General features: G+C 44.4%; 1 protein-coding gene across 6 annotated transcripts in view; it reads left to right on the forward strand.

Moving 5' to 3' along the window:
- Window positions 1-25,523, forward strand: part of FHL2 (four and a half LIM domains 2) — a 71,046-nt gene that overhangs the window by 34,889 nt on the left and 10,634 nt on the right. For 3 of the 6 annotated variants that reach the window (XM_036921072.2, XM_036921053.2, XM_036921045.2), the window contains exons 2-3: window positions 5,919-6,098; window positions 24,686-24,860. In XM_036921072.2, coding sequence (XP_036776967.2) covers window positions 5,943-6,098; window positions 24,686-24,860 — 331 coding nt within the window. In that variant the 5' untranslated portion in view covers window positions 5,919-5,942. Of the gene's footprint in view, window positions 1-3,188; window positions 3,305-5,918; window positions 6,099-24,685; window positions 24,861-25,523 lie in introns of all 6 variants that reach the window. The other 3 variants (XM_036921024.2, XM_036921014.2, XM_057496880.1) reach the window with 2 other exon arrangements.

The raw sequence follows: 25,523 nt of genomic DNA on the forward strand, positions 1-25,523 counted from the left end.
TGTTGTCAACACAAACTGACATGTTTTGCCATTAAAGTACAAGATAGTATCTCAAAGGTGATTTAAATTCATTGGAGCCAAAACTAGACTAGAACTCTTTCAGAGATGGCACATTTTATGTGTCTCCCAGTGCCTAAGATAGCACGTGGAGAATATTGGTTACTTACTACATTCTTATTGACTGGATTAAAAAGTCCATGAACATCAAAACAAGTATTACTAGTCTTATATGTATGGAGTTAAGGTCGGAAATTTTATATTTATTATATCCCCATTTGTTTTCATTGTTCAATATTCAAAAGGTAATTGGGAAGACAGCAGTTACCTTATTCAAGCATTGTCTTCACACAAAACATTTCTTAAAACTATTAGAGACAAATTAAGATTTTTTTAAAGGTTTTTAAAAACTACTAGTTTACATTCCGAATTATAATACATCCCTGACCCCTGCCCACATATTCAGCAAAGGCTCATTAAATTAATCCATACATATGTCCTATAGCAGTAGGCATGGTCAATCTTACACCTTAAAAATCATGTGAAAATTGATTCTAAATCCATTATTATATTTCTTAAAATGGAAATGTCCCTTGAATTGGTGCCCCAGTTGATTGATAGGTGTGCTATGTTTGCAAAGAAGAGCCAGGGCCTCTCACTGAGGTCAGGGGCTGGTGTCAGGGGATGGAGCATGTTCTTTACATAGACGCTCAGAAGTGTCTCCTGGCTGGCTTTTTGCTTCTTGCCCTGACCAGACCTCATCCTGGACTCTGCAGCTGTATGTTCACACGTGTGTAGAGTCCAAACACAAAATAAGAAAACACTACCCACTGTGGAAGCAGCAGTTTATCTGGAAGGGGAGAGGAGGCCAGAGACAGAGGAGAAAGAAGGAAGCTCAGGATCTATTCAGTTGGAGATTTTAAAGCATCAGATGTCAAACCCCATTAGATTTTGGGCTTACTATGCAAAAGTGGATTGTTCACGTAAGATTCCTCATTTTCATTCTTTATTTTTTACCCACATGTTTGCACTCTGGGCTCTCTGTATCCATCCACTGTCCATCCATTTCATTCATTCCACAAGTAGCATGAGCGCCTGTTGGTCATCTACCGCTGAGGCCGTGGCAGTACGTAGAGCCAGCTCATGGTGCTGGCAAAGGGACTTGGGTGGTCTCATGTAATGTGTCGTGAAAGCATTGCATTTTAAAAAGAGCCCACAAGCAATAGGCCAATTTTCTTAATTCTCTCCAAAAAGCTCTGGTTGATTGTTGATAACCAGTGGAATTTCCCACCTGGGTCCCTGGTGCCACTTCAGATTCATGTGGCTTTGTCAGGGACTGACTTAGTGTAGCTGCGTCTCACGTGGCGAGACGTGTTAGGGAATATTGGCAGATTTCCTTAGGAATGAACTGTTAGAGGAGTCTCAGAAAGCAGGCTCGATACAGAAAAACACTTCGGCTTCAAGGGAGAGGAGGGAATCGGCACCTTTGGGGTCAGATCAGAGTAGGTAGTGTGATAAAGGGAACATTGAAAATCCTGCACAGGAGGCTTGACACAGCAGATCTGGCCTTGTCAGGCAGGGCGCGCATGGCCCACGGCCTCCGGATTGGGAAGGACAGTCCTGCACCTGGAGCTCAGAGGCCGGGCCAGCCTGCCTGGCAGACCCGCATGCCAGCCCTCTCCCTTTATTCTTGAGAAGGCTTTCTGGTTAAAAATCCGGAGAGTGAGCTTCCTGGCGCTGAATGCCTGCTTCTGTTCCCCTTTGCCCACCTCCTCTCTCCTCCCACTTACCGCCTCTCTCCCTGCCTTCAGTCTTGCCTCATTTGCCTTCTCCCGTTCTCACATGTGCCTCCTCCCTTCTCCTGCCTCTGAGGCTTCACCCTTGCAAAGTTTGTATTAATAATAGCTTTCAAATCTGAGCAGATAAAAATAGCCCACATTTATCAGCCTGTGGACTTTCTAAACAGCCAATCTTTCCCAGGTGAGCCCTGTGCTCTGTGGCTCTCTGAACTTTTATCCTCACTGCCTGAAAGCTGGGCTGATGAGGCTCCAGACCAAAGTGCTCTCCCCACCACCACAGCCTGTGGGCCACACTTGCACCCCACCCAGTACAGCCAGCCTGGCCTGGAGCCAAGCCTGCACCCAGAGATCCACCCTGTGCAAATAGCCTGGTTGTTCAGAGCCGCAGGGGGAATGACATCAGAGAATGATTTCACCCTGGCAGGAGCTGAGAACCCTGGAACACCAACGGCAGTTTGGAGTTGATTCAATGAAATAAGTCAACAGCCACACCTTGCGTTCAGGTGTCTCCTGCCTGCTGTTGCTTGATCCTTTGGGCAGCTCTGTGCACCAGGTAATGGGCAGGAATTACCTGGAACTTGCCAGGAGGGAACCAGGGGTTCAGAGGAGGTGAGTAAGTGTACAGTTAGGGTAAAATAACCAGCACAGAACCACACTGACAGTGACTGCAGTGGGGTATTGGGGGGTGACTCGATAATAAGGGTGAATGTAGTAACCACATTGTTTTTCTTGTGAAACCTTCATAAGAGTGTATATCAATGATACCTTAATTAAAAAAATTTTTAAAGCAGGAAAAAAATAAAAATTAAAAATTAAACCCAATACAGAACCAAGATGCCCCATTCTCATTTATAGGAGTGATTCAGCAGTGGGACTCCAATGCCCTGGAAACACTTTTAAAGAGTCACTGCCCATCAGTTTTGTGCCCCTTGGCCCTACGTGGCAAAGTCAGGTTTCATTCCGTCGCCTTCCAGCGGGGCTGCCCTGTTCCTCTCCAGGCTGCCGGCGGCGGGAGGTAACCTGCTGAAGTCCGCGTCCTCCCAGACACATCCAAGGACACGATCAAGGCCACAGGCCTTCCTTCCTTTGGGCTTCGCCTCCCTATTCAGCTTCATCTTTGCTTCTCTGGAAGGGATCCCAGCCACTTCTGCCCTCCTGGGGTGTCCGCTTACCACCCTGCCCCTGGTCGCCATGCCACCGCTCTCTGCTCCTTGGCTTTAGTGTCATCTGTTAACCCTTCCCCAGCACAGGTGGCATCTCCTCCAGGAAGCCTGCCTTGCCTCCCTGGGAGCATGGCTCAGAGGCTCCTTACATACTCTGGGTTCCCTGCATGTGTCTCCATTGCCACCCTGAGCATGGAGACTTGCTATCTGTATCTGTTTTCCTCACTAGACTACAGGTGCCTCAGGAAGATACAACTTATTCATTGTTGTATCTCCAGCACTTTGCACCACATCTTACATGCAATTCCAGCCCAATTGATGCTTCTTGAGTGAATGAGTAAAAAGGTATTTTATATGATTAAAATAAGCAGAGTTATGGGAGGGCTTCTAATATGGGACTGTAGGTACATTTTTTCCATTAAGAAGCAGCTTAAGATTGACAGTGTAATTTTAAATACACAATTTTTTTTTTTTACAGAATATTCCATTTGGTTGCATTTAATTAAGGGAGAATTGGAATTAACTGCTTTGTGACAGAAGGGAAGCTCTTGGTCTTCCCATTAGCTGATGGGCTACTTAGTTTGACTTTCAGGGTTTGTGCCTCGCAGGTCTCTGGAAATCTGTAAGAGGACCTTCTCAGATAAAGCACAGCCTGCTCTGTTCTTAAGTAGCAACGGGTGCTCATTGGACACCCTAACCTGTTGGTTTAAGTGCTCTCCTAATCATTAACATTGTAATGCCTCCCTAGAGAATGTAGAAATGAGGTGAAAGAGAGATTCATCATCAGAATAGATTCTGTAGAAATGGTAGACCAACCAGAGGGCCACATCCCATGTGCTCTTCCCACAGGGACCCTCAGAGCAGGTGGAAACATTTGTCTCTGGGAAGCCCGGTCATACTTTGAGTAGATGTGGATCCCTACTTGTTCTCGGAGTTTACTCCAAAAACTTATTTCTGTCCCAGCCCTGTGAAACTGGAGGAGGTAGAAAACACATACCCCAGGTACCTGAGCATCAGTGTGATCATTACCTTGGAAAAAAGGTGACTGGCTTGAGAACGTGGAAATGGTGCTCTGTAGAGATCGTGGGCACCCTCTCTGTTATTTCCGCAGCAGAGTCTGTGCTTATCCAAACCCACCTTTTGATTTAGATCTGGAGTTTGTTTTTTCTAACTGAGATGGCTGTTTGGGAAAGCTCATACGAATCCTCTTTATCACTAATATTCCTGGGCTTCAGTTTTTCTATCCCTAAAATGAGGTCGTTGTCATAGATAATCTCAGGAGTTGTTCCCAGCTTTTAAAATTTTATGATTTTAAGTTCTGTCTCCTTTTCGTTCTTAGTTCAATTTCTTAAATCATTATTCTTAAATTTGTGTGAACAGAACAGGTATAATAAGCCTGTGGTCCCACAAGTAGATGTCCCCCTTTATTGGAAAAATATGTACTTTGGAAAGACAGCTCTCAATTGTGATGAAATAAAGAATAACCACTTTCAACTGAGAAGGCCTTTGTACAAAGGATATCTGAACATTGGGTTTCAGGATAATAATTCAAATGTGTAAGAGCCTCTCCTTGTGATGTTATCACAAAAATGTCCAGACAATGTTTTCTTTAACTCCAGGAAGAGTGATTTAGAAGGACGGACCTTGGCACATGTGTCCATACTTCTGGAAAAAAATTGTTCTATAAACACAGAAATAACCAAGTATGAGTGTTTGAAAGATGTTCATTTCTTTGCTTACAGTTGTCAGGACCTTGTATACACAAGAGTGCAAAATTAATAAACACTATCAAATTTGCTGTAATCATAAACCAGGCAGCAATATCTTATTTGTATCCAGAATAAACTAAAATTTCACTCTGAAATGGCTTGAAATGACTGCAAATGAAACCAAGTTTATGAAGCACTGCTCAGAGTTCCATCCAGTCTACATATTTAACAATTTATAAAGCTTTTCACTTTTAGCACATTGAATATTACCACTTCCTGAAGAAGATCCACTGCTTTTAATGCCTTGGAGGCATTTCTGCACACGAAGTACGCACACAGTAGACCCCTTCTTTCTGGGAGAGTTCTGACATGCTTGTGGGGCACTGGAAGTAGGAGGATGTGGAGAGGCAGACCCCCCTTTGGCTCCCCCCAACCTCCCCTTGCCCCTTTTTGTTCATGCACACTCTGTGCTCACCCTGGAAAAATGGTGACTGGCACAGAAATGCATTTCTCTTCCTCCTTGAAAGGTGTAAGATGCTGCCCGGAAAGGCCATTAGTTGCATGCACTCATTTCCCACCGTGTGATAATCCACGTGCTTGGAAGTCAGCCTTTCTCCTTAACCTGTTCTTTGAATACTTGGGCAGCAGCAGGATAATCTTTTCTTCTGAGAGAAATGGCTTGCCCCGAGGGGCATGGGGCAGCTTTGATTGTGTAAGGGCAGTTGCAACTTCCCAAGCCATGTCAGTGTCAAGGGGAGCGTTTTCTGGGCATCCAATCTCGGGTTTACCAACTCCAACACTCACCCCTTTGGCCACTGTGGTTTCTTACTGTCCAAATTTATGAATCATAAAGGGGAGCTCATGGAAAACGTTTTTATAGAAATGAACATCTTGTTTCTGTCCCGGCAGGGAGACAGGGGAGATGTGAGGCTCCATCACACATTTGAGCACACACACAGCCCTTGGGGGTGGGGTACCAACACGGACTCTTCCTTTCCCAAAGGTGAGGGTGCTTTTTCGGACATACTCAGCAATAATTGGGGCTCTTAAAGCGAATGCATTCAAATACAAAACTGCCCCCAACTAATTTTTTTGTTTTTAAGTATCAATGAAAATGATGACCATTTAAAAGTGAGTTTTGATTATTCACCCAGAGAAGCCATCCGTGCCTGGCTACAGACGCAATGCTAACAGACAGCAGGGCGGCTCCTGGAGTGCCCTCATGGGGTCCTGTATTTTCTTTCTGGTAGGCTGCTGAACAGCCAAGTGCCAAAATGACTGAGCGCTTTGACTGCCACCATTGCCAAGAGTCTCTCTTTGGCAAGAAGTACATCCTGAGGGAGGAGAGCCCCTACTGCGTGCCGTGCTTTGAGGACCTGTATGCCAGCACCTGCGAGGAGTGTGGGAAGCCCATCGGCTGTGACTGCAAGGTACCCCCCGACTCTGGCCAGCAGTCCGCAGGCCCCCCAGGAACCATGGGCTCCTCAGCATGCTTTGTCCTGAACTCCTAATCCTTACTTCCTGTTGAAATTCCATCTTGTGAGCCCACTCCTAATTCCCTAGCACTTGGCCAGTGCTTTTCCAGGACGTGTGTGCTGTGTCCTAAGTACACTAACCACATTCCAGCTACTAGTAATGCCCATCTCACTGCCCACCCGCCTCCCAGGGCTGCAGCTTTCTTCAGGACTGCTCTCTTTCCTTTGACCCACCAGTAGCAGGTGCTGCCCAGTAAATATTTGATGAATGAGTGTGCATGTGAGTGAACTAAAGCTGGTTCCCAAGATAAATGGCACATAAACCACTAAGTTCATTCACACTGGGGACTCTCCTCTTGTTAGTGGGAAAAGATCAGGGTTTGTGCTGTTTCCTTTCTGGCTGGTGCTTCTCGGCATATCCCAGAGAAGAGCATCCCAGGGGTCCAGCCATATGTCCGACGTCTCTCATACCTTTACCGCAGAAACACACTGGCAAGCCCCTAAGAGACTGTTCTCCTGAGCCACAGAATTGGTACAAAGCGGGTCACCTGGGAAACTCTAAAGGAATCTGTGGTTCCATGGCTCCAGGCACTGTCATGGCATTTCACTGTCTGTTTTCTGCTCTTCTTCCTTTGCGCTCTCGCACTCTGTAGGGAGTCTTGCCCTTCTTCCCCATGGCTATAAACATCTATAGTAACTGCCAACAGATGGGTGAGGTTATGTCTGCTGTGGGACAGTTATGACAATCCAGCGCATTTCCTATACCTCCTTAGCACATCAGTCCTGGGAGAGGCAGTGAGCAGCCGCTGCACCGGCAGTTTCTGCTGCCAGGTAGCAGAAGAGAACCATGTGCCTCATGGGCATCTGGAGACCAAGCCGCAGCCTTGGGCCCTTTGGCCTCAGAACAGGAACCGTGCGCCAAGTGTAAGAGCAGCACAGTTCGGCAGAGTAAACTTTAAAAGGCCCAGAGGTTGGGCAGCCATGAGCAGAAGTGGCCACTCTTGCTAGTCCAAAAGTGGCATGCCTTCCTGTCTCGGGCTCTGACATAGGTCTCACTGTGTCTGCTGGGTGTTCAGTCCCTCTCTGCTTATTGATGAGGCCAAGTGCTCAGACACCCCCATCCTGTGCCCGTCCCGGCCGTGTGACTCACTGGCTGTGTGAACTTGGGCCAATTCCTTGACTCCTCTGTGCCTGCCTTCATGTTTATAAAATGGAGATAATACAAGGGTGCCAATTTCTTATGGTCCTATGGTGTGTACCTACAAACCCTCAGCTCTTGGAAGAGCAGCTGATGGTACTGATAACTCTAAACTTGCACTTTTCTTCTCAGCACTTCCCTATTCTTGCTGCAACAAACTCCATACATCTCTTGGGAGCTTTGCCCTGTCATTTTTTTTTTTTTTTTTGTAGATAATTATTTTTTATTGAAGGGTAGTTGAAACACAGTATTACATTACATTAGTTTCAGGTGTACAACATAGTGATTCAACATTTATATACATGACAATTCTAGGTACCAGCTATCACCATACCAAGCTGTTACAATATCTTGACTATATTCATTACATCCCGGTTACTTATTATTTTACCATTGGAAGTGCGTACTTTTTTTTTTTTTTTTGTGAGGGCATCTCTCATATTTATTGATCAAATGGTTGTTAACAACAATAAAATTCTGTATAGGGGAGTCAATGCTCAATGCACAATCATTAATCTACCCCAAGCCTAAATTTTGTCAGTCTCCAATCTTCTGAGGCATAACAAACAAGTTCTTACATGGAGAACAAATTCTTACATAGTGAATAAGTTCTTACATGGTGAACAGTACAAGGGCAGCTATCACAGAAACCTTCGGTTTTGCTCATGCATTTTGAACTATAAACAGTCAGTTCAAATATGAATACTCATTTGATTTTTATACTTGATTTATATGTGGATACCACATTTCTCTCTTTATTATTATTATTTTTAATAAAATGCTGAAGTGGTAGGTAGATACAAGATAAAGGTAGGAAACATAGTTTAGTGTTGTAAGAGAGCAAATGTAGATGATCGGGTGTGTGCCTGTAGACTATGTGTTAATCCAAGCTAGACAAGGGCAATAAAACATCCACGGATGAAGAAGATTTGTCTCAGAACGGGGGGTGAGGTTCTAAGCCTCACCTCTGTTGATCCCCAGTTTCTCACCTGATGACCCCTCTGCGACTGTGCCTGTCTTAGGTTGTTCCTCCCTTGAGGAATCTTACCCGTTTCTGGCTAACCAGTCATCTTCCGGGGCCATACAGGGAAATGTAAAGTTGGTAAGTGAGAGAGAAGCCTTATTCTTTGAAAAGGATAGCTTTTTACTTCTTTGCATATTTATGCCCTGTGGCTTCTATGCCCAGCATTTGTCTTGAGGTATCTTTACCACTTGGAAGAATTATGATACTCGGTAAATTTGATATGAGGCACGAATTCTATTTAAGGGTTGTAATTAGGAAGGAAGAAGAAAAGCTATAGAAGTAGCAGGCGGCAGTAAACATGGGAAGATTGATTATTTCTTTGACATATCTTCTTGTAGAGTAACTTCAGCATGTATAGGTTTTAAGCTACTACTTAAATTGCGCACACACATTAACATAATAGGAGTATAGTTACATAACCAAAGCATACCTGTAATTACCAACCATCTCCAGTGAAACCAAGAAAACCAGTTAGGCACCTTAGGCATTTGTGAAAACTTATCTATGATATGGTGGATATTGTCCAACTGAACTTGAACAGTCTGAGAGAAATCAGACAAATTAAAACAACCCATTCCTGGGGAATGTTCACATCCCTTATGTTCTTTTAACAGTAGTTGTAAGATTTTGGAGTGCTACAATTTGCACTTCTCCTAATTCCTGACTGAGTTCCAACAGTATAGATCCAGTCAAATTTGTTGTTTTACTGTATGCACAGGCCAGCTTAGATATCTCCTTCCTCATTCCCATGGCAAGTCCAGGAACTGGTGGGATGAGTGCATCTACAGCTGTAGCAGGGCGTGGATCTTTGTTGGGGTTTTTTGATGATCATCTTCTGGCATGAGTCTTCCAGAGAGTGCTGATGTTGGAAGTTCTTTTTCATATTGTATCTTAGTTCATTTTCGGGGTAGCCCAATTAGGCTTTGATCCTCTGTATAAACACAAACAGACCCTTTGCCTAAACTTTTATATGCCCTTTATACTCTTGTGTAGAACTCATTGAAGGTTACCACACAGGAACTGCCCTTTTTTTTTTTTTTTTTTTGGTTTCACTAATCTACACTTACATGACGAATATTATGTTTACTAGGCTCTCCCCTATACCAGGTCCCCCCTATAAACCCCTTTACAGTCACTGTCCATCAGCATAGCAAAATGTTGTAGAATCACTACTTGCCTTTTCTGTGTTGTACAGCCCTCCCCTTTCTCCCACCCCCTCATGCATGCTAATCTTAATAACCCCCTATTTCTCCCCCACCTTATCCCTCCCTACCCACCCATCCTCCCCAGTCCCTTTCCCTTTGGTACCTGTTAGTGCATTCTTGAGTTCTGTGATTCTGGTGCTGTTTTGTTCCTTCAGTTTTTCCTTTGTTCTTATATTCCACAGATAAGTGAAATCCTTTGGTATTTCTCTTTCTACGCTTGGCTTGTTTCACTGAGCATAATACCCTCCAGCTCCATCCATGTTGCTGCAAATGGTTGGATTTGCCCTTTTATTATGACTGAGTAGTATTCCATTGTGTATATGTACCACATCTTCTTTATCCATTCATCTATTGATGGACATTTAGGTTGCTTCCAATTCATGGCTATTGTAAATAGTGCTGCGATAAACATAGAGGTGCACTGATCTTTCTCATACTTGATTGCTGCATTCTTAGGGTAAATTCCTAGGAGTGCAATTCCTGGGTCAAATGGTAAGTCTGTTTTGAGCATTTTGATGTACCTCCATACTGCTTTCCACAATGGTTGAACTAACTTACATTCCCACCAGCAGTGTAGGAGGGTTCCCCTTTCTCCACAGCCTCGCCAACATTTGTTGTTGTCGTCTTTTGGATGGCAGCCATCCTTACTGCTGTGAGGTGATACCTCATTGTAGTTTTAATTTGCATTTCTCTGATAATTAGCGATGTGAAGCATCTTTTCATGTGTCTGTTGGCCATCTGTATTTCTTTTTTGGAGAACTGTCTGTTCAGTTCCTCTGCCCATTTTTTAATTGGGTTATTTGTTTTTTGTTTGTTGAGGTATGTGAGCTCTTTATATATTCTGGACGTCAAGCCTTTATCGGATGTGTCATTTTCAAATATATTCTCCCATACTGTAGGGTTCCTTTTTGTTCTATTGATGGTGTCTTTTGCTGTACAGAAGCTTTTCAGCTTAATATAGTCCCACTTATTCATTTTTGCTGTTGTTTTCCTTGCCCGGGGAGTTATGTTCAAGAAGAGGTCACTCATGTTTATGTCTAAGAGGCTTTTGCCTATGTTTTCTTCCAAGAGTTTAATGGTTTCATGACTTACATTCAGGTCTTTGATCCATTTTGAGTTTACTTTTGTATATGGGGTTAGACAATGGTACAGTTTCATTCTCCTACATGTAGCTGTCCAGTTTTGCCAGCACCATCTGTTGAAGAGACTGTCATTTTGCCATTGTATGTCCATGGCTCCTTTATCAAATTTTAATTGACCATATATGTCTGGGTTAATGTCTGGATTCTCTAGTCTGTTCCATTGGTCTGTGGCTCTGCTCTTGTGCCAGTACCAAATTGTCTTGATTACTATGGCTTTATAGTAGAGCTTGAAGTTGGGGAGTGAGATCCCTCCTACTTTATTCTTCTTTCTCAGGATTGCTTTGGCTATTCGGGGTCTTTGGTGTTTCCATATGAATTTTTGAATTATTTGTTCCAGTTCATTGAAGAATGTTGCTGGTAGTTTCATAGGGATTGCATCAAATCTGTATATTGCTTTGGGCAGGATGGCCATTTTGACGATATTAATTCTTCCTAGCCACGAGCATGGGATGAATTTCCATCTGTTAGTGTCCCCTTTAATTTCTCTTAAGAGTGACTTGTAGTTTTCAGAGTATAAGTCTTTCACTTCTTTGGTTAGGTTTGTTCCTAGGTATTTTATTTTTTTTGATGCAATTGTGAATTGAGTTGTTTTTCTGATTTCTCTTTCTGTTGGTTCATTGTTAGTGTATAGGAAAGCCACAGATTTCTGTGTGTTGATTTTGTATCCTGCAACTTTGCTGTATTCCGATATCAGTTCTAGTAGTTTTGGGGTGGAGTCTTTAGGGTTTTTTATGTACAGTATCATGTCATCTGCAAATAGTGACACTTTAACTTCTTCTTTACCAATCTGGATTCCTTGTATTTCTTTGTTTTGTCTGATTGCTTGGCTAGGACCTCTAGTACTATGTTAAATAACAGTGGAGAGAGTGGGCATCCCTGTCTAGTTCCCGATCTCAGAGGAAATGCTTTCAGCTTCTCACTGTTCAACATAATGTTGGCTGTGGGTTTATCGTAGATGGCCTTTATTATGTTGAGGTACTTGCCCTCTATTCCCATTTTGCTGAGAGTTTTTATCATGAATGGATGTTGAACTTTGTCAAATGCTTTTTCAGCATCTATGGAGATGATCATGTGGTTTTTGTCTTTCTTTTTGTTGATGTGTTGGATGATGTTGATGGACTTTCGAATGTTGTACCATCCTTGCATCCCTGGGATGAATCCCACTTGGTCATGGTGTTTGATACTTTTGATGTATTTTTGAATTCGGTTTGCTAATATTTTGTTGAGTATTTTTGCATCTACGTTCATCAGGGATATTGGTCTGTAGTTTTCTTTTTTGGTGGTGTCTTTGCCTGGTTTTGGTATTAGGGTGATGTTAGCTTCATAGAATGAGTTTGGGAGTATCCCCTCCTCCTCTATTTTTTGGAAAACTCTAAGGAGAATGGGTATTATGTCTTCCCTGTATGTCTGATAAAATTCCGAGGTAAATCCATCTGGCCCGGTGGTTTTGTTCTTTGGTAGTTTTTTGATTACCGCTTCAATTTCGTTGCTGGTAATTGGTCTGTTTAGATTTTCTGTTTCTTTCTGGGTCAGTCATGGAAGGTTGTATTTTTCTAGGAAGTTGTCCATTTCTCCTAGGTTTCCCAGCTTGTTAGTATATAGGTTTTCATAGTATTCTCTAATAATTCTTTGTATTTCTGTGGGGTCCGTTGTGATTTTTCCTTTCTCGTTTCTGATACTGTTGGTTTGTGTTGACTCTCTTTTCTTCTTAATAAGTCTGGCTAGAGGTTTATCTATTTTGTTTATTTTCTCAAAGTACCAGCTCTTGGTTTCATTGATTTTTGCTATTGTTTTATTCTTCTCAATTTTATTTATTTCTTCTCTGATTTTTATTATGTCCCTCCTTCTGCTGACCTTAGGCCTCATCTGTTCTTCTTTTTCCAATTTCAATAATTGTGACATTAGACCATTCATTTGGGATTGTTCTTCCTTTTTTAAATATGCTTGGGTTGCTATATTCTTTCCTCTTAAGACTGCTTTTGCTGCGTCCCACAGAAGTTGGGGCTTAGTGTTGTTGTTGTCATTTGTTTCCATATATTGCTGGATCTCCATTTTGATTTGGTCATTGATCCATTGATTATTTAGGAGCGTGTTGTTAAGCCTCCATGTGTTTGTGAGCCTCTTTGCTTTCTTTGTACAGTTTATTTCTAGTTTTATGCCTTTGTGGTCTGAAAAGTTGGTTGGTAGGATTTCAATCTTTTGGAATTTTCTGAGGCTCTTTTTGTGGCCTAGTATGTGGTCTATTCTGGAGAATGCTCCATGTGCACTTGAGAAGAATGTATATCCTGTTGCTTTTGGATGTAGAGTTCTGTAGATGTCTATTAGGTCCATCTGCTCTACTGTGTTGTTCAGTGCCTCTGTGTCCTTATTTATTTTCTGCCCAGTGGATCTATCCTTTGGGGTGAGTGGTGTGTTGAAGTCTCCTAGAATGAATGCATTGCAGTCTATTTCCCCCTTTAGTTTTGTTAGTATTTGTTTCACATATGCTGGTGCTCCTGTGTTGGGTGCATATATATTTAGAATGGTTATATCCTCTTGTTGGACTGAGCCCTTTATCATTATGTAGTGTCCTTCTTTATCTCTTGTTACTTTCTTTGTTTTGAAGTCTATTTTGTCTGATATTAGTACTGCAACCCCTGCTTTCTTCTCGCTGTTGTTTGCTTGAAATATGTTTTTCCATCCCTTGACTTTTAGTCTGTACATGTCTTTGGGTTTGAGGTGAGTTTCTTGTAAGCAGCATATAGATGGGTCTTGCTTTTTTATCCATTCTATTACTCTATGTCTTTTGATTGGTGCATTCAGCCCATTAACATTTAGGGTGACTATTGAAAGATATGTACTTATTGCCATTGCAGGCTTTTAATTCGTGGTTACCAAAGGTAGAAGGTTAGCCTCCTTAGTATCTTACTGCCTAACTTAGCTCACTTATTGAGCTGTTACATACATTGTCTGGAGATTCTTTTCTTCTCTCCCTTCTTATTCCTCCTTCTCGATTCTTCATATATTGGGTGTTTTGTGCTGTGCTCTTTCTAGGAGTGCTCCCATCTAGAGCAGTCCCTGTAAGATGTTCTTTAGAGGTGGTTTGTGGGAAGCAAATTCCCTCAGCTTTTGTTTGTCTGGGAATTGTTTAATCCCACCATCATATTTGAATGATAGTCGTGCTGGATACAGTATCCTTGGTTCAAGGCCCTTCTGTTTCATTGTATTAAATATATCATGCCATTCTCTTCTGGCCTGTAGGGTTTCTGTCGAGAAGTCTGATGTTAGCCTGATGGGTTTTCCTTTATAGGTGACCTTTTTCTCTCTAGCTGCCTTTAAAACTCTTTCTTTGTCCTTGATCTTTGCCATTTTAATTATTATGTGTCTTGGTGTTGTCCTCCTTGGATCCTTTCTGTTGGGGGATCTGTGTATTTCTGTGGTCTGTTCGATTATTTCCTCCCCCAGTTTGGGGAAGTTTTCAGCAATTATTTCTTCTAAGATACTTTCCATCTCTTTTCCTCTCTCTTCTTCTTCTGGAACCCCTATAATACGGATATTGTTCCTTTTGGATTGTTCACACAGTTCTCTTAACATTGTTTTATTCCTGGAGATCCTTTTATCTCTCTCTATGTCAGCTTCTATGCGTTCCTGTTCTCTGGTTTCAATTCCATCAATGGCCTCTTGCATCCTATCCATTCTGCTCATAAACCCTTCCAGAGTTTGTTTCATTTCTGCGATCTCCTTTCTGGCATCTGTGATCTCCCTCCGGACTTCATCCCATTTTTCTTGTGTATTTCTCTGCATCTCTGTCAGCATGTTTATGATTCTTATTTTGAATTCTTTGTCAGGAAGACTGGTTAGGTCTGTCTCCTTCTCTGGTGTTGTCTCTGTGATCGTTGTCTGCCTGTAACTTTGCCTTTTCATGGTGATAGGAATAGTTTGCAGAGCTGGGACGAGTGACGGCTGGAAGAACTTCCCTTCCTGTTGGTTTGTGGCCCTCCTCTCCTGGGAGAACAGCGACCTCTAGTGGCTTGTGCTGCGCAGCTGCCTGCAGACAGGGTTTCTGCTTCCTGCCCGGCTGCTATGGAGTTTATCTCCGCTGTTGCTGTGGGCGTGGCCTGGCTCAGGCAGCTGCTCCAAAGTGGTGGAGTCGCATTGGAGGGGGAGCGGCCTGGAGGCTATTTATCTCCGTAAGGGGCCTCCCTGCTCCCTGCAGCCCAGGGGTTAGGGTGCCCAGCGATCCCCGGATTCCCTACCTCTGGATTAAGTGTCCTGCCCTGCCCCTTTAAGACTTCCAAAAAGCACTCGCCAAAACAAAACAGCAAAAAAAAAAAAAAAAAAAAAATGGTCGCTCGCCTTTCTGGTGTCCTCTGGCACCAGGCTACTGGTGCCCGCTCACTGTTCTTGGTGCCCTGTTTCCCTAGTACTGGGGTCCTATCCCTTTAAGACTTCCAAAAAGCGCTCGCCAAAACAGAACAGCAAAAAAAAAAAAAAAAAAAATTGGTCGCGCGCTTTTCTTATGTCCTCTGTCGCCCAGCCTCCAGTGCCTGCTCACTGTTCTTGCTGCCCTGTTTTCCTAGTATCGAGGGCCCTGCACTCTTGGCCGGATGGCTGGGGCTGGGTGTTCGGCAGTCCTGGGCTCCGTCTCCCTCCCGCTCTGCCTGCTCTTCTCCTGCCGGGAGTTGGGGGGATGGGTGCTTGGCTCCCGCCAGGCCGGAGCTTGTATTTTACCCCCTTCGCGAGGCGCTGGGTTCTCTCAGGTGCGGATGTGGTCTGGATATTGTCCTGTGTCCTCTGGTCTTTTTTCTAGGAAGGGTTGTCTTTGTTATATTTTCATAGATATATGTGGTTTTGGGAGGAGATTTCTGCTGCTCTACTCATGCTGCCATCTTCCGCCCCCTGCCCTGTCATTTTATCAGTTTTAATTAGAGAAACAGCAGTGGAAGTATCCAGCATGAGGGACAACTAACAGGCAGAGAAGAAATTTATTTTACGGTAATAATGTAAAAGCTTTATCTGGGAAAGACTTAAACAGGTGAGAGGCTCAGATGTAATTCTGATAAAGATCAACTCTCATTTAGAGGAAACATTCTGGATATTTGGGGCTAGTTGTCCTTGAGTGGTGGCTAACCTAATAGCAGAACAAAAATCACTTATTTCTCTAATAAATGATTTAGTGGAAAGACCCATAAAGCTCGTTATCCCCGGGCACATACTTCATGAGCAAATAAACAAGAATCCCCTGAATGGGGCCCAGACCAACAAGACTGCCACAAGGTCAGGAGTTAATCATGCTGAACTTCTCAACCCAGATTAATGGTTTCGCTGCGTGTGGAGCTGGGCCATGTGATTTTCTACATTTCAGAAGAAAAAGATGTGGACTTGTTAGACCTTTTGCCATTTGGAGCTTTTGAATATTTGGAATGTTTTTCTTGACTCTCAGAAGTAATTATGCAGTCAACTTGGTGGAGTAAGCAGCAACAGAAAAAAAGTTCTGTTATTTCAGGATGTAAAGCCAGAAGTCCCAGCAGGCAGGGCGCTCGATAGAGCCACTGAGCTCACGGGCCCAGTGGCCATTCTGTTTTCTTAAAATAGCTTAGGCACCATGGACCCCTCTGAAGGACGTGTGTATGTGTAAAATTTTTAAATATTGGCAAGCCTATGAAATTAGGCCATTTCTGTGGGTATTGGCTGACTTTAAAATGAGACTGACAAAACTTGAGGAGCTGTTTCCATAGTTAGGTTACCTGTGTTTGAGTATCATCTCTACGCAGTCTCTCAATTACAGATTTTATTTCTTTTTAGCTACTGTGAGGAAACACTGATCTCAAAGGGTAAATATCACTCACTCTTATGGTCAGTGGCGTATTCAAGAACAGATAATATAATAAGATTTCATGATCCACTGTTGCTGAAATTTTTCTTGGACACCTCTGGGTATTAGCAAAATACTTTTTTAGCCTGATTATAGATTTTTCTTGGATAGATCTGTCTAAGTTCAGGACTTCAAAGATTTGAGAAACTAAGGAAAACACGGGATGGGCCAGTAACTCCATAGCCGGCTGCTAGTACCATGTGTTTAACAAAACCGTGACTTCCAACAGATCCCAGCCATATGTTTAGTGCTGACTGAATTTTCCATGTCTCTGTGAGCAGTGCCCTGAGTCCGATAAGCTACCACACCCAGCCATGTGCCCTAGAGGGCACTGCAAAGAGGAAGAAATAGTGACGGCCTAAGAACTATCCGTAGATCTAAACACGCCGAGTCGTCCTCATGAAAGCTGCCACACACTGAGCCATCACTTTGCCCCAGGCACTGAAAAATGCCTTAACTGCTTGATCTAAAGTCTTCATAACACCCCACAGAGAGGAACTTCGTTCCATATTATGGAGAAGCCACTGAGGCTTGGAGAGACTGGGGATGCTACCCAGGGTTGCAGGGTTAGGAGAGACAGAGGTAGGTGAACCCAGATGAGCTGATTTCTAACTGTTGTGCGAAGCTGCCTGCCCAGTGCGGCCCTGGGTGGGACACTGTATCCGTGACCTTCAGGTCAGATGTGGATTTGTCCAGTGGTCATTATCAGTAAGAGCCACCTGCCTGACTGCTATCCAGTGAGCTCAACGAAAGGTTCCTGCCTTTCTCCTGGACCCCTGCAGATGGCAATGACCTGCCACAGTAACGACATTCAGTTTGTTTCTACAACACTCTATCTAGCTTCTTAGTTAAGCAGGAAATACTGAATCGATTATCAGTTTGGCCTAAGTCTACCCATCAGATTGTGAAAGGTTCTTAGTTAATTTTGGAAAGTTCTTAAAGGACAGAAAACTTCTGGGGTCTTTTGATCTGAAGTAGGAAACTAAGGTTTTTACATATCCAGCTTCTCCTGTTGTACTTATAGCAGGTTCCCGACCAAGGCTACTTCAGGGGGCCAGGTTGGAAAACCTCAGGGGTCAGATTGGAAAAAACACGTTCTTCCTTCCCTCGAGCAAGACACGGGCCTCTCCTGCTGGTCTTTCTGGGCCATTTTTCTGGGAAGAGGCACTATTGGGGGCACATTCTCATGGTCCAACTCTTCACAGCACCTTTTTGTTTGTTGAGGTGATTTTTATGTGCTTATTAACCTTTTTTAGAGTTTCCTTGTAACTTGTCCACAGACTTCGTAATGAGCACTGAAAATATGTGTCTTTATTTGGACTTTCTCCTTTAAAAGAAAGATCTGTTTCTGAAGGAAATTGAGTAAAGCAGGTTCCTCAGAAGTGGGAACAGCGCCAACCAGACAGGTAACACAGGAAAGCCCTCTCAGTCCATGAAAGCCAAGGGGTCCCCTGCAGGGCACACCAGCAGAGGCACACAACATACAGCTATCCCCTGCGCCCACCTGGGTCAGCTCAGGCCAGGCTTGCCCGTGTCCACCCTCAATCAGCTGTGCGACGTGGCAAGTTACTCTGCCTACGAAGATGAGGCAGCCTATCCGCAGGACTGTCGGAGAACGGAACTGTTGACATGGCAGACACCTGCAGCCCTGACCTGCAGCGGGGCTGCGCACAGTGAGTGCTGTCATTTCTGTTGCTGTCTGTTCTTCAGGACTTGTTTTTAAGGATTTGAAAGAATGCACAGTGGGAGACATGACCCCAAACAACCTCAAAGCACAGAGCGTCTTTTCAGAGAGCTGAACGTGAATGACACTGAATCCATTTACAAAGCGAAGTCTCTTCGATTTGGTCGGTTTGAGATGTCAGCAGCTGAACTTCCCCCGGGCCAGGTGGAATGGAGGGGTGTGCGCCAGCCCTAGCTTCGGGCTGGAGGGAGCCTGCTGCCTGGAGCCACCTGCAGTTAACTGAGGGCCTGGGGCCCCTCTGGCCACTTCCTTGGCGTAAGTCATGGAGGTCTCCATGAGGGCACATTTGGAGCAGAACAACAGGCATTTCCCATATTAGGAATGTTTCTGAAACAGAAAAATAATAAAATCTGAAAGGAAGTGTTCGGTCCTAATCTTAAACTGTTTATCAACATTTTGCTGTAGTTTATGACATTTCTGTGAGTGCAAGATTAGCCTTGGTATTTTTTTCCAGGGACATGTAAACATTTTTTTTTTCTTCACTGCCTCTCAAGAGGACTTTAAAACCAGGGTATTTCTAGGACATTTTAAAGTTCTTGAAAGCTGGTCAGTGAGTCCACACCACTTAACCCTGTACCTCCAGCATCTAAATGGTATCTTTTGAGGAACTACATGGTAAACTTGTCACCCATCAGAATTAAGCTGAATGAGACCAGCTGGGCACTAAGAGCTGAAACTAAAAGTTTCTTTGGAGCTTAGAGCACTGGAGATGAAAAGGCCACAAGGCACCTGGCCTTTACAGGTAAATATTCGGAGCACGTTGTGGAGCTCAGGCTCAGGTCTGATCATTATAATCCAGCTTCTTGGCCTTTTGGTGGCATTTTCCAGTCTACCTCTAAGGAATTACCCAGAGAAGTCTGTGCCTAAAACCCTGCCTCACAGTGAGACTCAGCAGGGAGTGTCATCTTGGCCCGAAGCCTCTGAGAGTCCTAAAAAGCAAAGCTGGCAGGATTGAGTTACCTTCCTCTTGCCATAAAACCTTCTCACTTCCTATGTATTGTGGGCTTTCTTAAGAAGTGTGTCCAGGAGGAAGCTGTGACCTGAATTTATTAACTTCACTTGGACTTCTAAAGAGAACACACACTGGGCTCCTGCGAAAAAGAATTATGGAAAGAGTTTCCATATAGGTTTATGAGAAAGATGTATGATATAGGCCCTTAATGTGCTGCATTAGCTGGGGTGGCATATGGCTGCCCTACAGCCAGTGTCACCTATGGCCGGGGAAGCGTCACAGAGCAGTGGTACTGAGCAGGACCTTCAGCTGAGCGGGTCTCATCTGCTAGAGAGAAACGGGGGGCCCGCCAAGGTGAGGGACAGCATGGGCCAGGGTGTGCATGTGGGGTGGGGGCCCTGGAGTTTCAGGTAGAGCTGGCAAGTGTGTTGGGACCAACCTGTAAAGAAGCTGCTGTGCCAGGTAAAGTATGTGAGCAAAGTAGGCCTGTGTGTTCCATGCAGTCATAGGAGGCTGAAAGGCCACGGGGATGCTAAAGGAAACGGAGGTCAGAGCTTAGGTTAAGCTTGATCGTCTATAAAAGAATAAAACCTTATTTCATAGGGTTGTTATCTGGCTCAAAATAGGTAATAAGGGATTTTAAAAAAGCATTTTAGATGTAAAGGCAGGGAGGAAATTAGAAACACTACAAAGTCGAGTGGTAGAGTTATTAGCATGGGAGCTTTTGGGTGAGGGAAATGCCAACAATATTACTGTCTTCACAAGTAAATGTAATTTCAGCAAGTGATGCTTTGAGGCAACTCTTTTCTTCCTTAGTAATGATGTGAATAATAACTAATAGTAACATTAATTGAGGGGTTACAGTATACCAAGGACTGTTGTAAATTGTTGCATGTAGTAACTTATTCAGTATTCAGAGGTAATGGTAGGCACTATTATTCCTCTTTTACAAGAGAGGAGTCCAAGGCTGAGAGAGGTGAAATAGCTTGCTCACAGTCTGTAGCTAGTAAATGACACAGCCACGATTTGAACCTACAGCCCTTGAGTTTCACCACTAGGATTAAGTATTTCAGGTGATTCAGACCCATGCCTCCCCCAGAGAGGCACTCGTGGAGACCCGTCTCCCTTGCTGCCTGCATGCACCCTGGACATTCACCACAGTCTGCAGCTGTGGGAGTGGCCCATTATATCCCCACCGAGCCACCCTACAGGGTGGTACAAGCTTGTTTCATGATGTGGATTGATTGCACATCATGAAACAAGCTTTCATTATTGATTGCACATCATCAAATCTAAGCGCATATTTGTAGGTTGATATTTATCTTCAGGTAAAATATGTTTTTTGAGAGTTATCAAACGACTTTGGATAAACAATTCAGAAACTTGCATATTGACGCAAAGAAATGTGTGGCACATGTGCATGCAAGGCAAGGATAGATGGAGAGAGAAACTGTACAGGTGGTTTACGGTGACCCCAAGAGAGGAATGCTAAGTAACTCAACCCTGGTGGCTGACAAGGCGTCTTGTGCAAGGGCCCCTGCCCATCTCCCCTGAAGGAGGGCAGGAGGAGAAGCATCTGCAGGCTCCTGCTCCACTGCAGCCTGGAGGGTCAAGTCATCTCTTCAGGCAGAAACCGAGGTGGAGTGGCTGTCCTCCACGCAGGTGGAGTAGGTTAGATCATGCTGAGGAACGCAGCAGCCCCTGGAAGGCAGGATACCGGGTGACCACAGGAGGGTGGCGGCGGGAGCTGGACCTTTGAAGGTCTTGACATTTCTGTTGATACTTACAGTCTAGTAACGATGTGTTAACAGTACCCAAATTTAGAGGAACATTTTCTAGAGTCAGCAACTGTCAATATCAGTCTTAAACTGTGGCTATTAAACTCTCGTGCCAGAAATGTTGACTGTAGGAAAAATGTATTTCTAGAGGGCTTTTGATCCCCGCGATCATTTTAAAGGAGCTTTTCTGTGAGTGTCAAGCCATGTTAACCTCTCCTCTGGGAAATCTCTAACCAGGGTAGAGACCGTGGTGAACATTTGGTGGCTTTGCTCCCATAGTGTCGTCTGAGGAGCTTGCTTTCTGTTTTCTTGAAGATCAGCCCCAAAGGCCAGTTTCCTTGACCTCACATTTCCTTTCCTCCTTGTTCACTAGCAACCTGTGCAAGCCCCTGTCCGTGCAATCAATGCTGACTCCTGGGCAGAGAGGCCCCCATGCGGCACTAGCCCACCTTCTGGGGAGCAGGCCACTGACCTTCTTCCTGGGGTGCTCATCTCAGCCAGGCAGTGATTCATGAGTGTGGAAAACGTTTTGCAGCACAGAGTGAACACACCTACTTCTGCGAAAGTGTTTCCCCTGTTTGAAAATAATCAAAACTTATATTTTTAATTGTGGTAAAATACACATAAACTGTTCCATCTTAAGCCTTTTTCAGTGGGAAGTTCAGTAGAGCTATATACATTCACATTGTGCAACAAGCTCCAGAAGTCTTCATCTTGCAAAACTGAACCTTGGTCCCCATAAAATTCCCTACCCACTCAGCCCCTACAAACTGCCATCCTACTTGCCATTTCTACAAATCTGACTACTCTAGGGAACTCATGTGAGTGGAATTGCACAGTATTTGTCTTTTTGTAACTGACTTATTTCATCTAGCCTAACATCCTCAGAGTTTGTCCGTGTTGTAGCATGCATCAGAATTTCCTCCCTTTTTAAGACTGAATATTATTCCAGTGTGTGGATGGACTACATTTTGCTAGTCCACTCATCTGTCAATGGACACTTGGGTTGCTTCCACCTCTTGGCCAGTATGACTAATGGAACCATGAATGTAGGTCTACAAATTCCTGCTTTCGATTTTTGGGGGCATATGCCAAGCAGTGGACTTGCTGAATCATAGGGTCATTGTATATTCGATTTTTTAAGGAACTGCCATAGTGTTTTCCATACAAAAAATTCTAAATGCATTTATCCTATAGTCAGTGTTACAGCAGTGATAGCATCCTCAAAAACCCACCTTTTCTTGAATTAGGCTGATTACTCTTCTTACTGGACAAGACTTTAAATGGTTTGTGTGATTTTATTCACAGTTTAAACAAAGGCAATGCTGAATTGCATTCAATGGTACAAAGTTCAGCATTGTTTCTGAATTTCTTCAATGGATATACACAGATCTCATCAAAGGTACAGCTTTTGGAAGCAAAGAGTAACACAAACCCTACCAGGATTGTACCTGGTATGGTTCACTGCAAATAGTTTTTGAATCAGAAGGACTTGAGCTTGAACCCTGGCTCATCTGCATACCAGCTCTGTGACCATGGGCAAGTTCAGAACCTCTCTGAGCTTCAGGAATAGTATTTACATTGCAGGGCTGCGCACTGCCTCGAACTCACATCACTGGTATCCCAGAAAGACTAATGATTTCTTCAAGAAGAAGGGGAGTGTGCAGAGTATGGGCATTGCAGTTTATAAAATTTGCCTGTGTAGTCATTAGCTCAAATTAAAGCAGTCTGTATTTTCTTTCAATTGTCAAAATAACCAGTAAAGCACAGGTGATTTTTTCCCCAAAATTTCTGAACATACTTGAGACTTGAACGCAAGGGACAGTAGAGTTGTCTGCCCTTGGGACACACAGTCCTTAGGTTGGGCCCACAAAGGATAGAGGGACCAGCATTTCCATGAGCTGCCTCTGTGGTTCCAGGCAAGACAGTGGGCAGCCCAGAACACCCACAGCTCCCCGGGGTGCTGGGGCGCAGAGACAAGTCCATTCAGTCCCGCACCGGGAAAATTCCATGCTCTTCTCCCCTTCCTTCCTTATCCTCTTGCATCAGCTATAATTCTTTTCCCAGGCGTCCTAGGGAGCCAGCTTCTAAGCGGGATGGCGGGAGAGGTCACAGCAAGAGGCATGCCCTTCAGTTTCATGCAGCTGCTTCCCATGGGATTCTACACCAATTCTTGTTTTAATTCCCTGGACTAAAACAATGTGCAGATATATCACCAAATTAAGTAACTTTAGCTGGGCTCAAGGTTCTGGGAAACACACCTACCACAGTATGTCAGCAAAAGGGAACTGTTTGCTATCATTTGGGTTCTGAACTTAGTGTTTAGGACTTGCTGATCAAGTCCAAGATGTGCACGTTCATTACTGACGCTCAGCATCACTCCAGCTGTGACCTGGGTGTCGGCAAAGGGACATTTTGGGAGGCCATTCTGAGAGCCATCTACACAGCAGCCAGCTCAGAATACCTAAGATCTGGAAGCCGGCACAGGAAGCTGTGTGGGGCCCCAAATTCTGTTTCTGCCTCATTAATAAATGGGTGATGGTTTCAGGTCAGAGCTGGGAATACAAAGAGCAATAGAAAAATAATTCCATCTAAGATAAAACTGGATATAAAGAAGTCATTTTAAGTTGGAATTGGCACTTTCAAACTGCCATGTGCTATTTAAAAAGGCAAGTGTAGAAAGATTGCTCGTTAATCCTCAGGCGGTGTCAAGGGTAGCTTATTGTCAGCAGTTTTCTCTCCAGAGTTTGTTTCTCTTTTTCACCCTTTGCTAAAAAGTGTGGGTTTTGCCTTAATGCCTCTCCCATCTGTTGGTGTGTCCAGCAGACGGCCCCCACCATGTGCTTAGCCATTTGTCACACACAGTCTTAGCATTTTGCTCCCCATAAATAGACCATCTGCCTCCACTGCCTTTAGATTAAACTTAAACTCCATGCAGACGTGGAAGAACCCTCCTGGTGTGGCCTCCAGCCCTGACTGGTCCCTTGAGCCCAACACCCCATCTGTTTCACACTTTGTCTGTGCTCATGCTCTTTCTCTGCCCAGAATTCCCCCTCCAACCCCCTGCCCAGCCCACTGCTGTCCACGCGTCTTCGACACGCTGCTGGTACCTCCAGGAGCAGTTCTCCCAATCCACTCACCATCCACCAGGTTAAACCAAGGCCTGGCCTCTGGGCTCCTCTGAATTTCCCCATACCCAGGGCTTCTGCCTCTGGCCAGTGAGCCCTGTGGTCCTGCTGCCCTGCAGGATTGTGTTGCTAAGCAGCCCATAACCTAGGCACTGTGCAGTCTGTTGTCTCTTACCGTATGCCAAAGACCTATTGAGGAATTTCAGGTTTTTGTTTCCTGTTCTTTCTTGCAGACAATACCTAATGGAAATAAATCCATTTGTTTTTCACATCATGTTTCTCATACACGCACACATATCTCTCACCAAACAGTTGCTCCAACATGCAGCAAGAGAAAAGTAGCCTCCCCTTATTGCTCCTGCCAGGTGGCCCTGGCACAAGATGCTTGCTGGCCTCAGCCACCTTGCTCCCTGTCTGCCACCCAGATCTGCACCACGCCCCTTCTGCTGCAACTCAGGCAGAGCCCCGCGGCCCCTCCCACCCTCCTCTCACTGTCTAATGTGATCTGGGTCTGCAGGACTTGTCCTACAAGGACCGACACTGGCATGAGGCCTGTTTCCACTGCTCGCAGTGCAAGAGCTCGCTGGTGGACAAGCCCTTCGCCGCCAAGGAGGACCAGCTGCTCTGCACGGACTGCTACTCCCATGAGTACTCATCCAAGTGCCAGGAATGCATGAAGACCATCATGCCAGGTTAGGAATGCATGGTCTCCTGCCTTCTGCTTTCTTCCCTTTTACTTGCTGAATTTGTGCTCATTCGGGTTTTTCAGCAAACAATGCCTATGCCCTCCCGCGGACCAGGTGCTGGGCTAGGACCCTGCTGCTCCTAGAGAGCCGTGGGCCCAGAGGCAGCCCAGTCTGCTGCCCTCGTGGAGGTTATGTCCCAAACAAACCAACATCATGTTCTAAACAGACCCAGATGGGACCACCATGGCTCAACAGCTAAGGAGAGTAATAAGGCAACATATCTGTTGGTGGGGGTGCAGGGGACTGTGTCCCTCATTTTTGGGGGAGATTACTTTGGTTTGGTTTTTTTTTTCTGAGAAAGAAGAGTCTTTTATTTTAAAAAATCAGTGAACAAAAGCATGTGGAATTTTGAAATACAGGACACAGAAATGGGAGCAAGAGCCTAATATTTGAACCCTATCCAGCTGAGAAAGGCATAGACATGACCTGTGGCTCGTTCACAAGCATCTTGTCAGCTGTTATCCTCCACACCAGTAAAGGGGGACGGGTTTGCCAGATTTAGCAAATAAACATGTGGAGCCCCAGTTAAATCTGAGTTCCAGGTAATGTTTTAGGGTCAGTCCCACTGGAGACTGTATCTGGCATCCCTACGAGAAATGCACGTTAACA

Source organism: Manis pentadactyla, chromosome 2, assembly GCF_030020395.1.
Source record: "Manis pentadactyla isolate mManPen7 chromosome 2, mManPen7.hap1, whole genome shotgun sequence".
Taxonomy (NCBI): Eukaryota; Metazoa; Chordata; class Mammalia; order Pholidota; family Manidae; genus Manis; species Manis pentadactyla.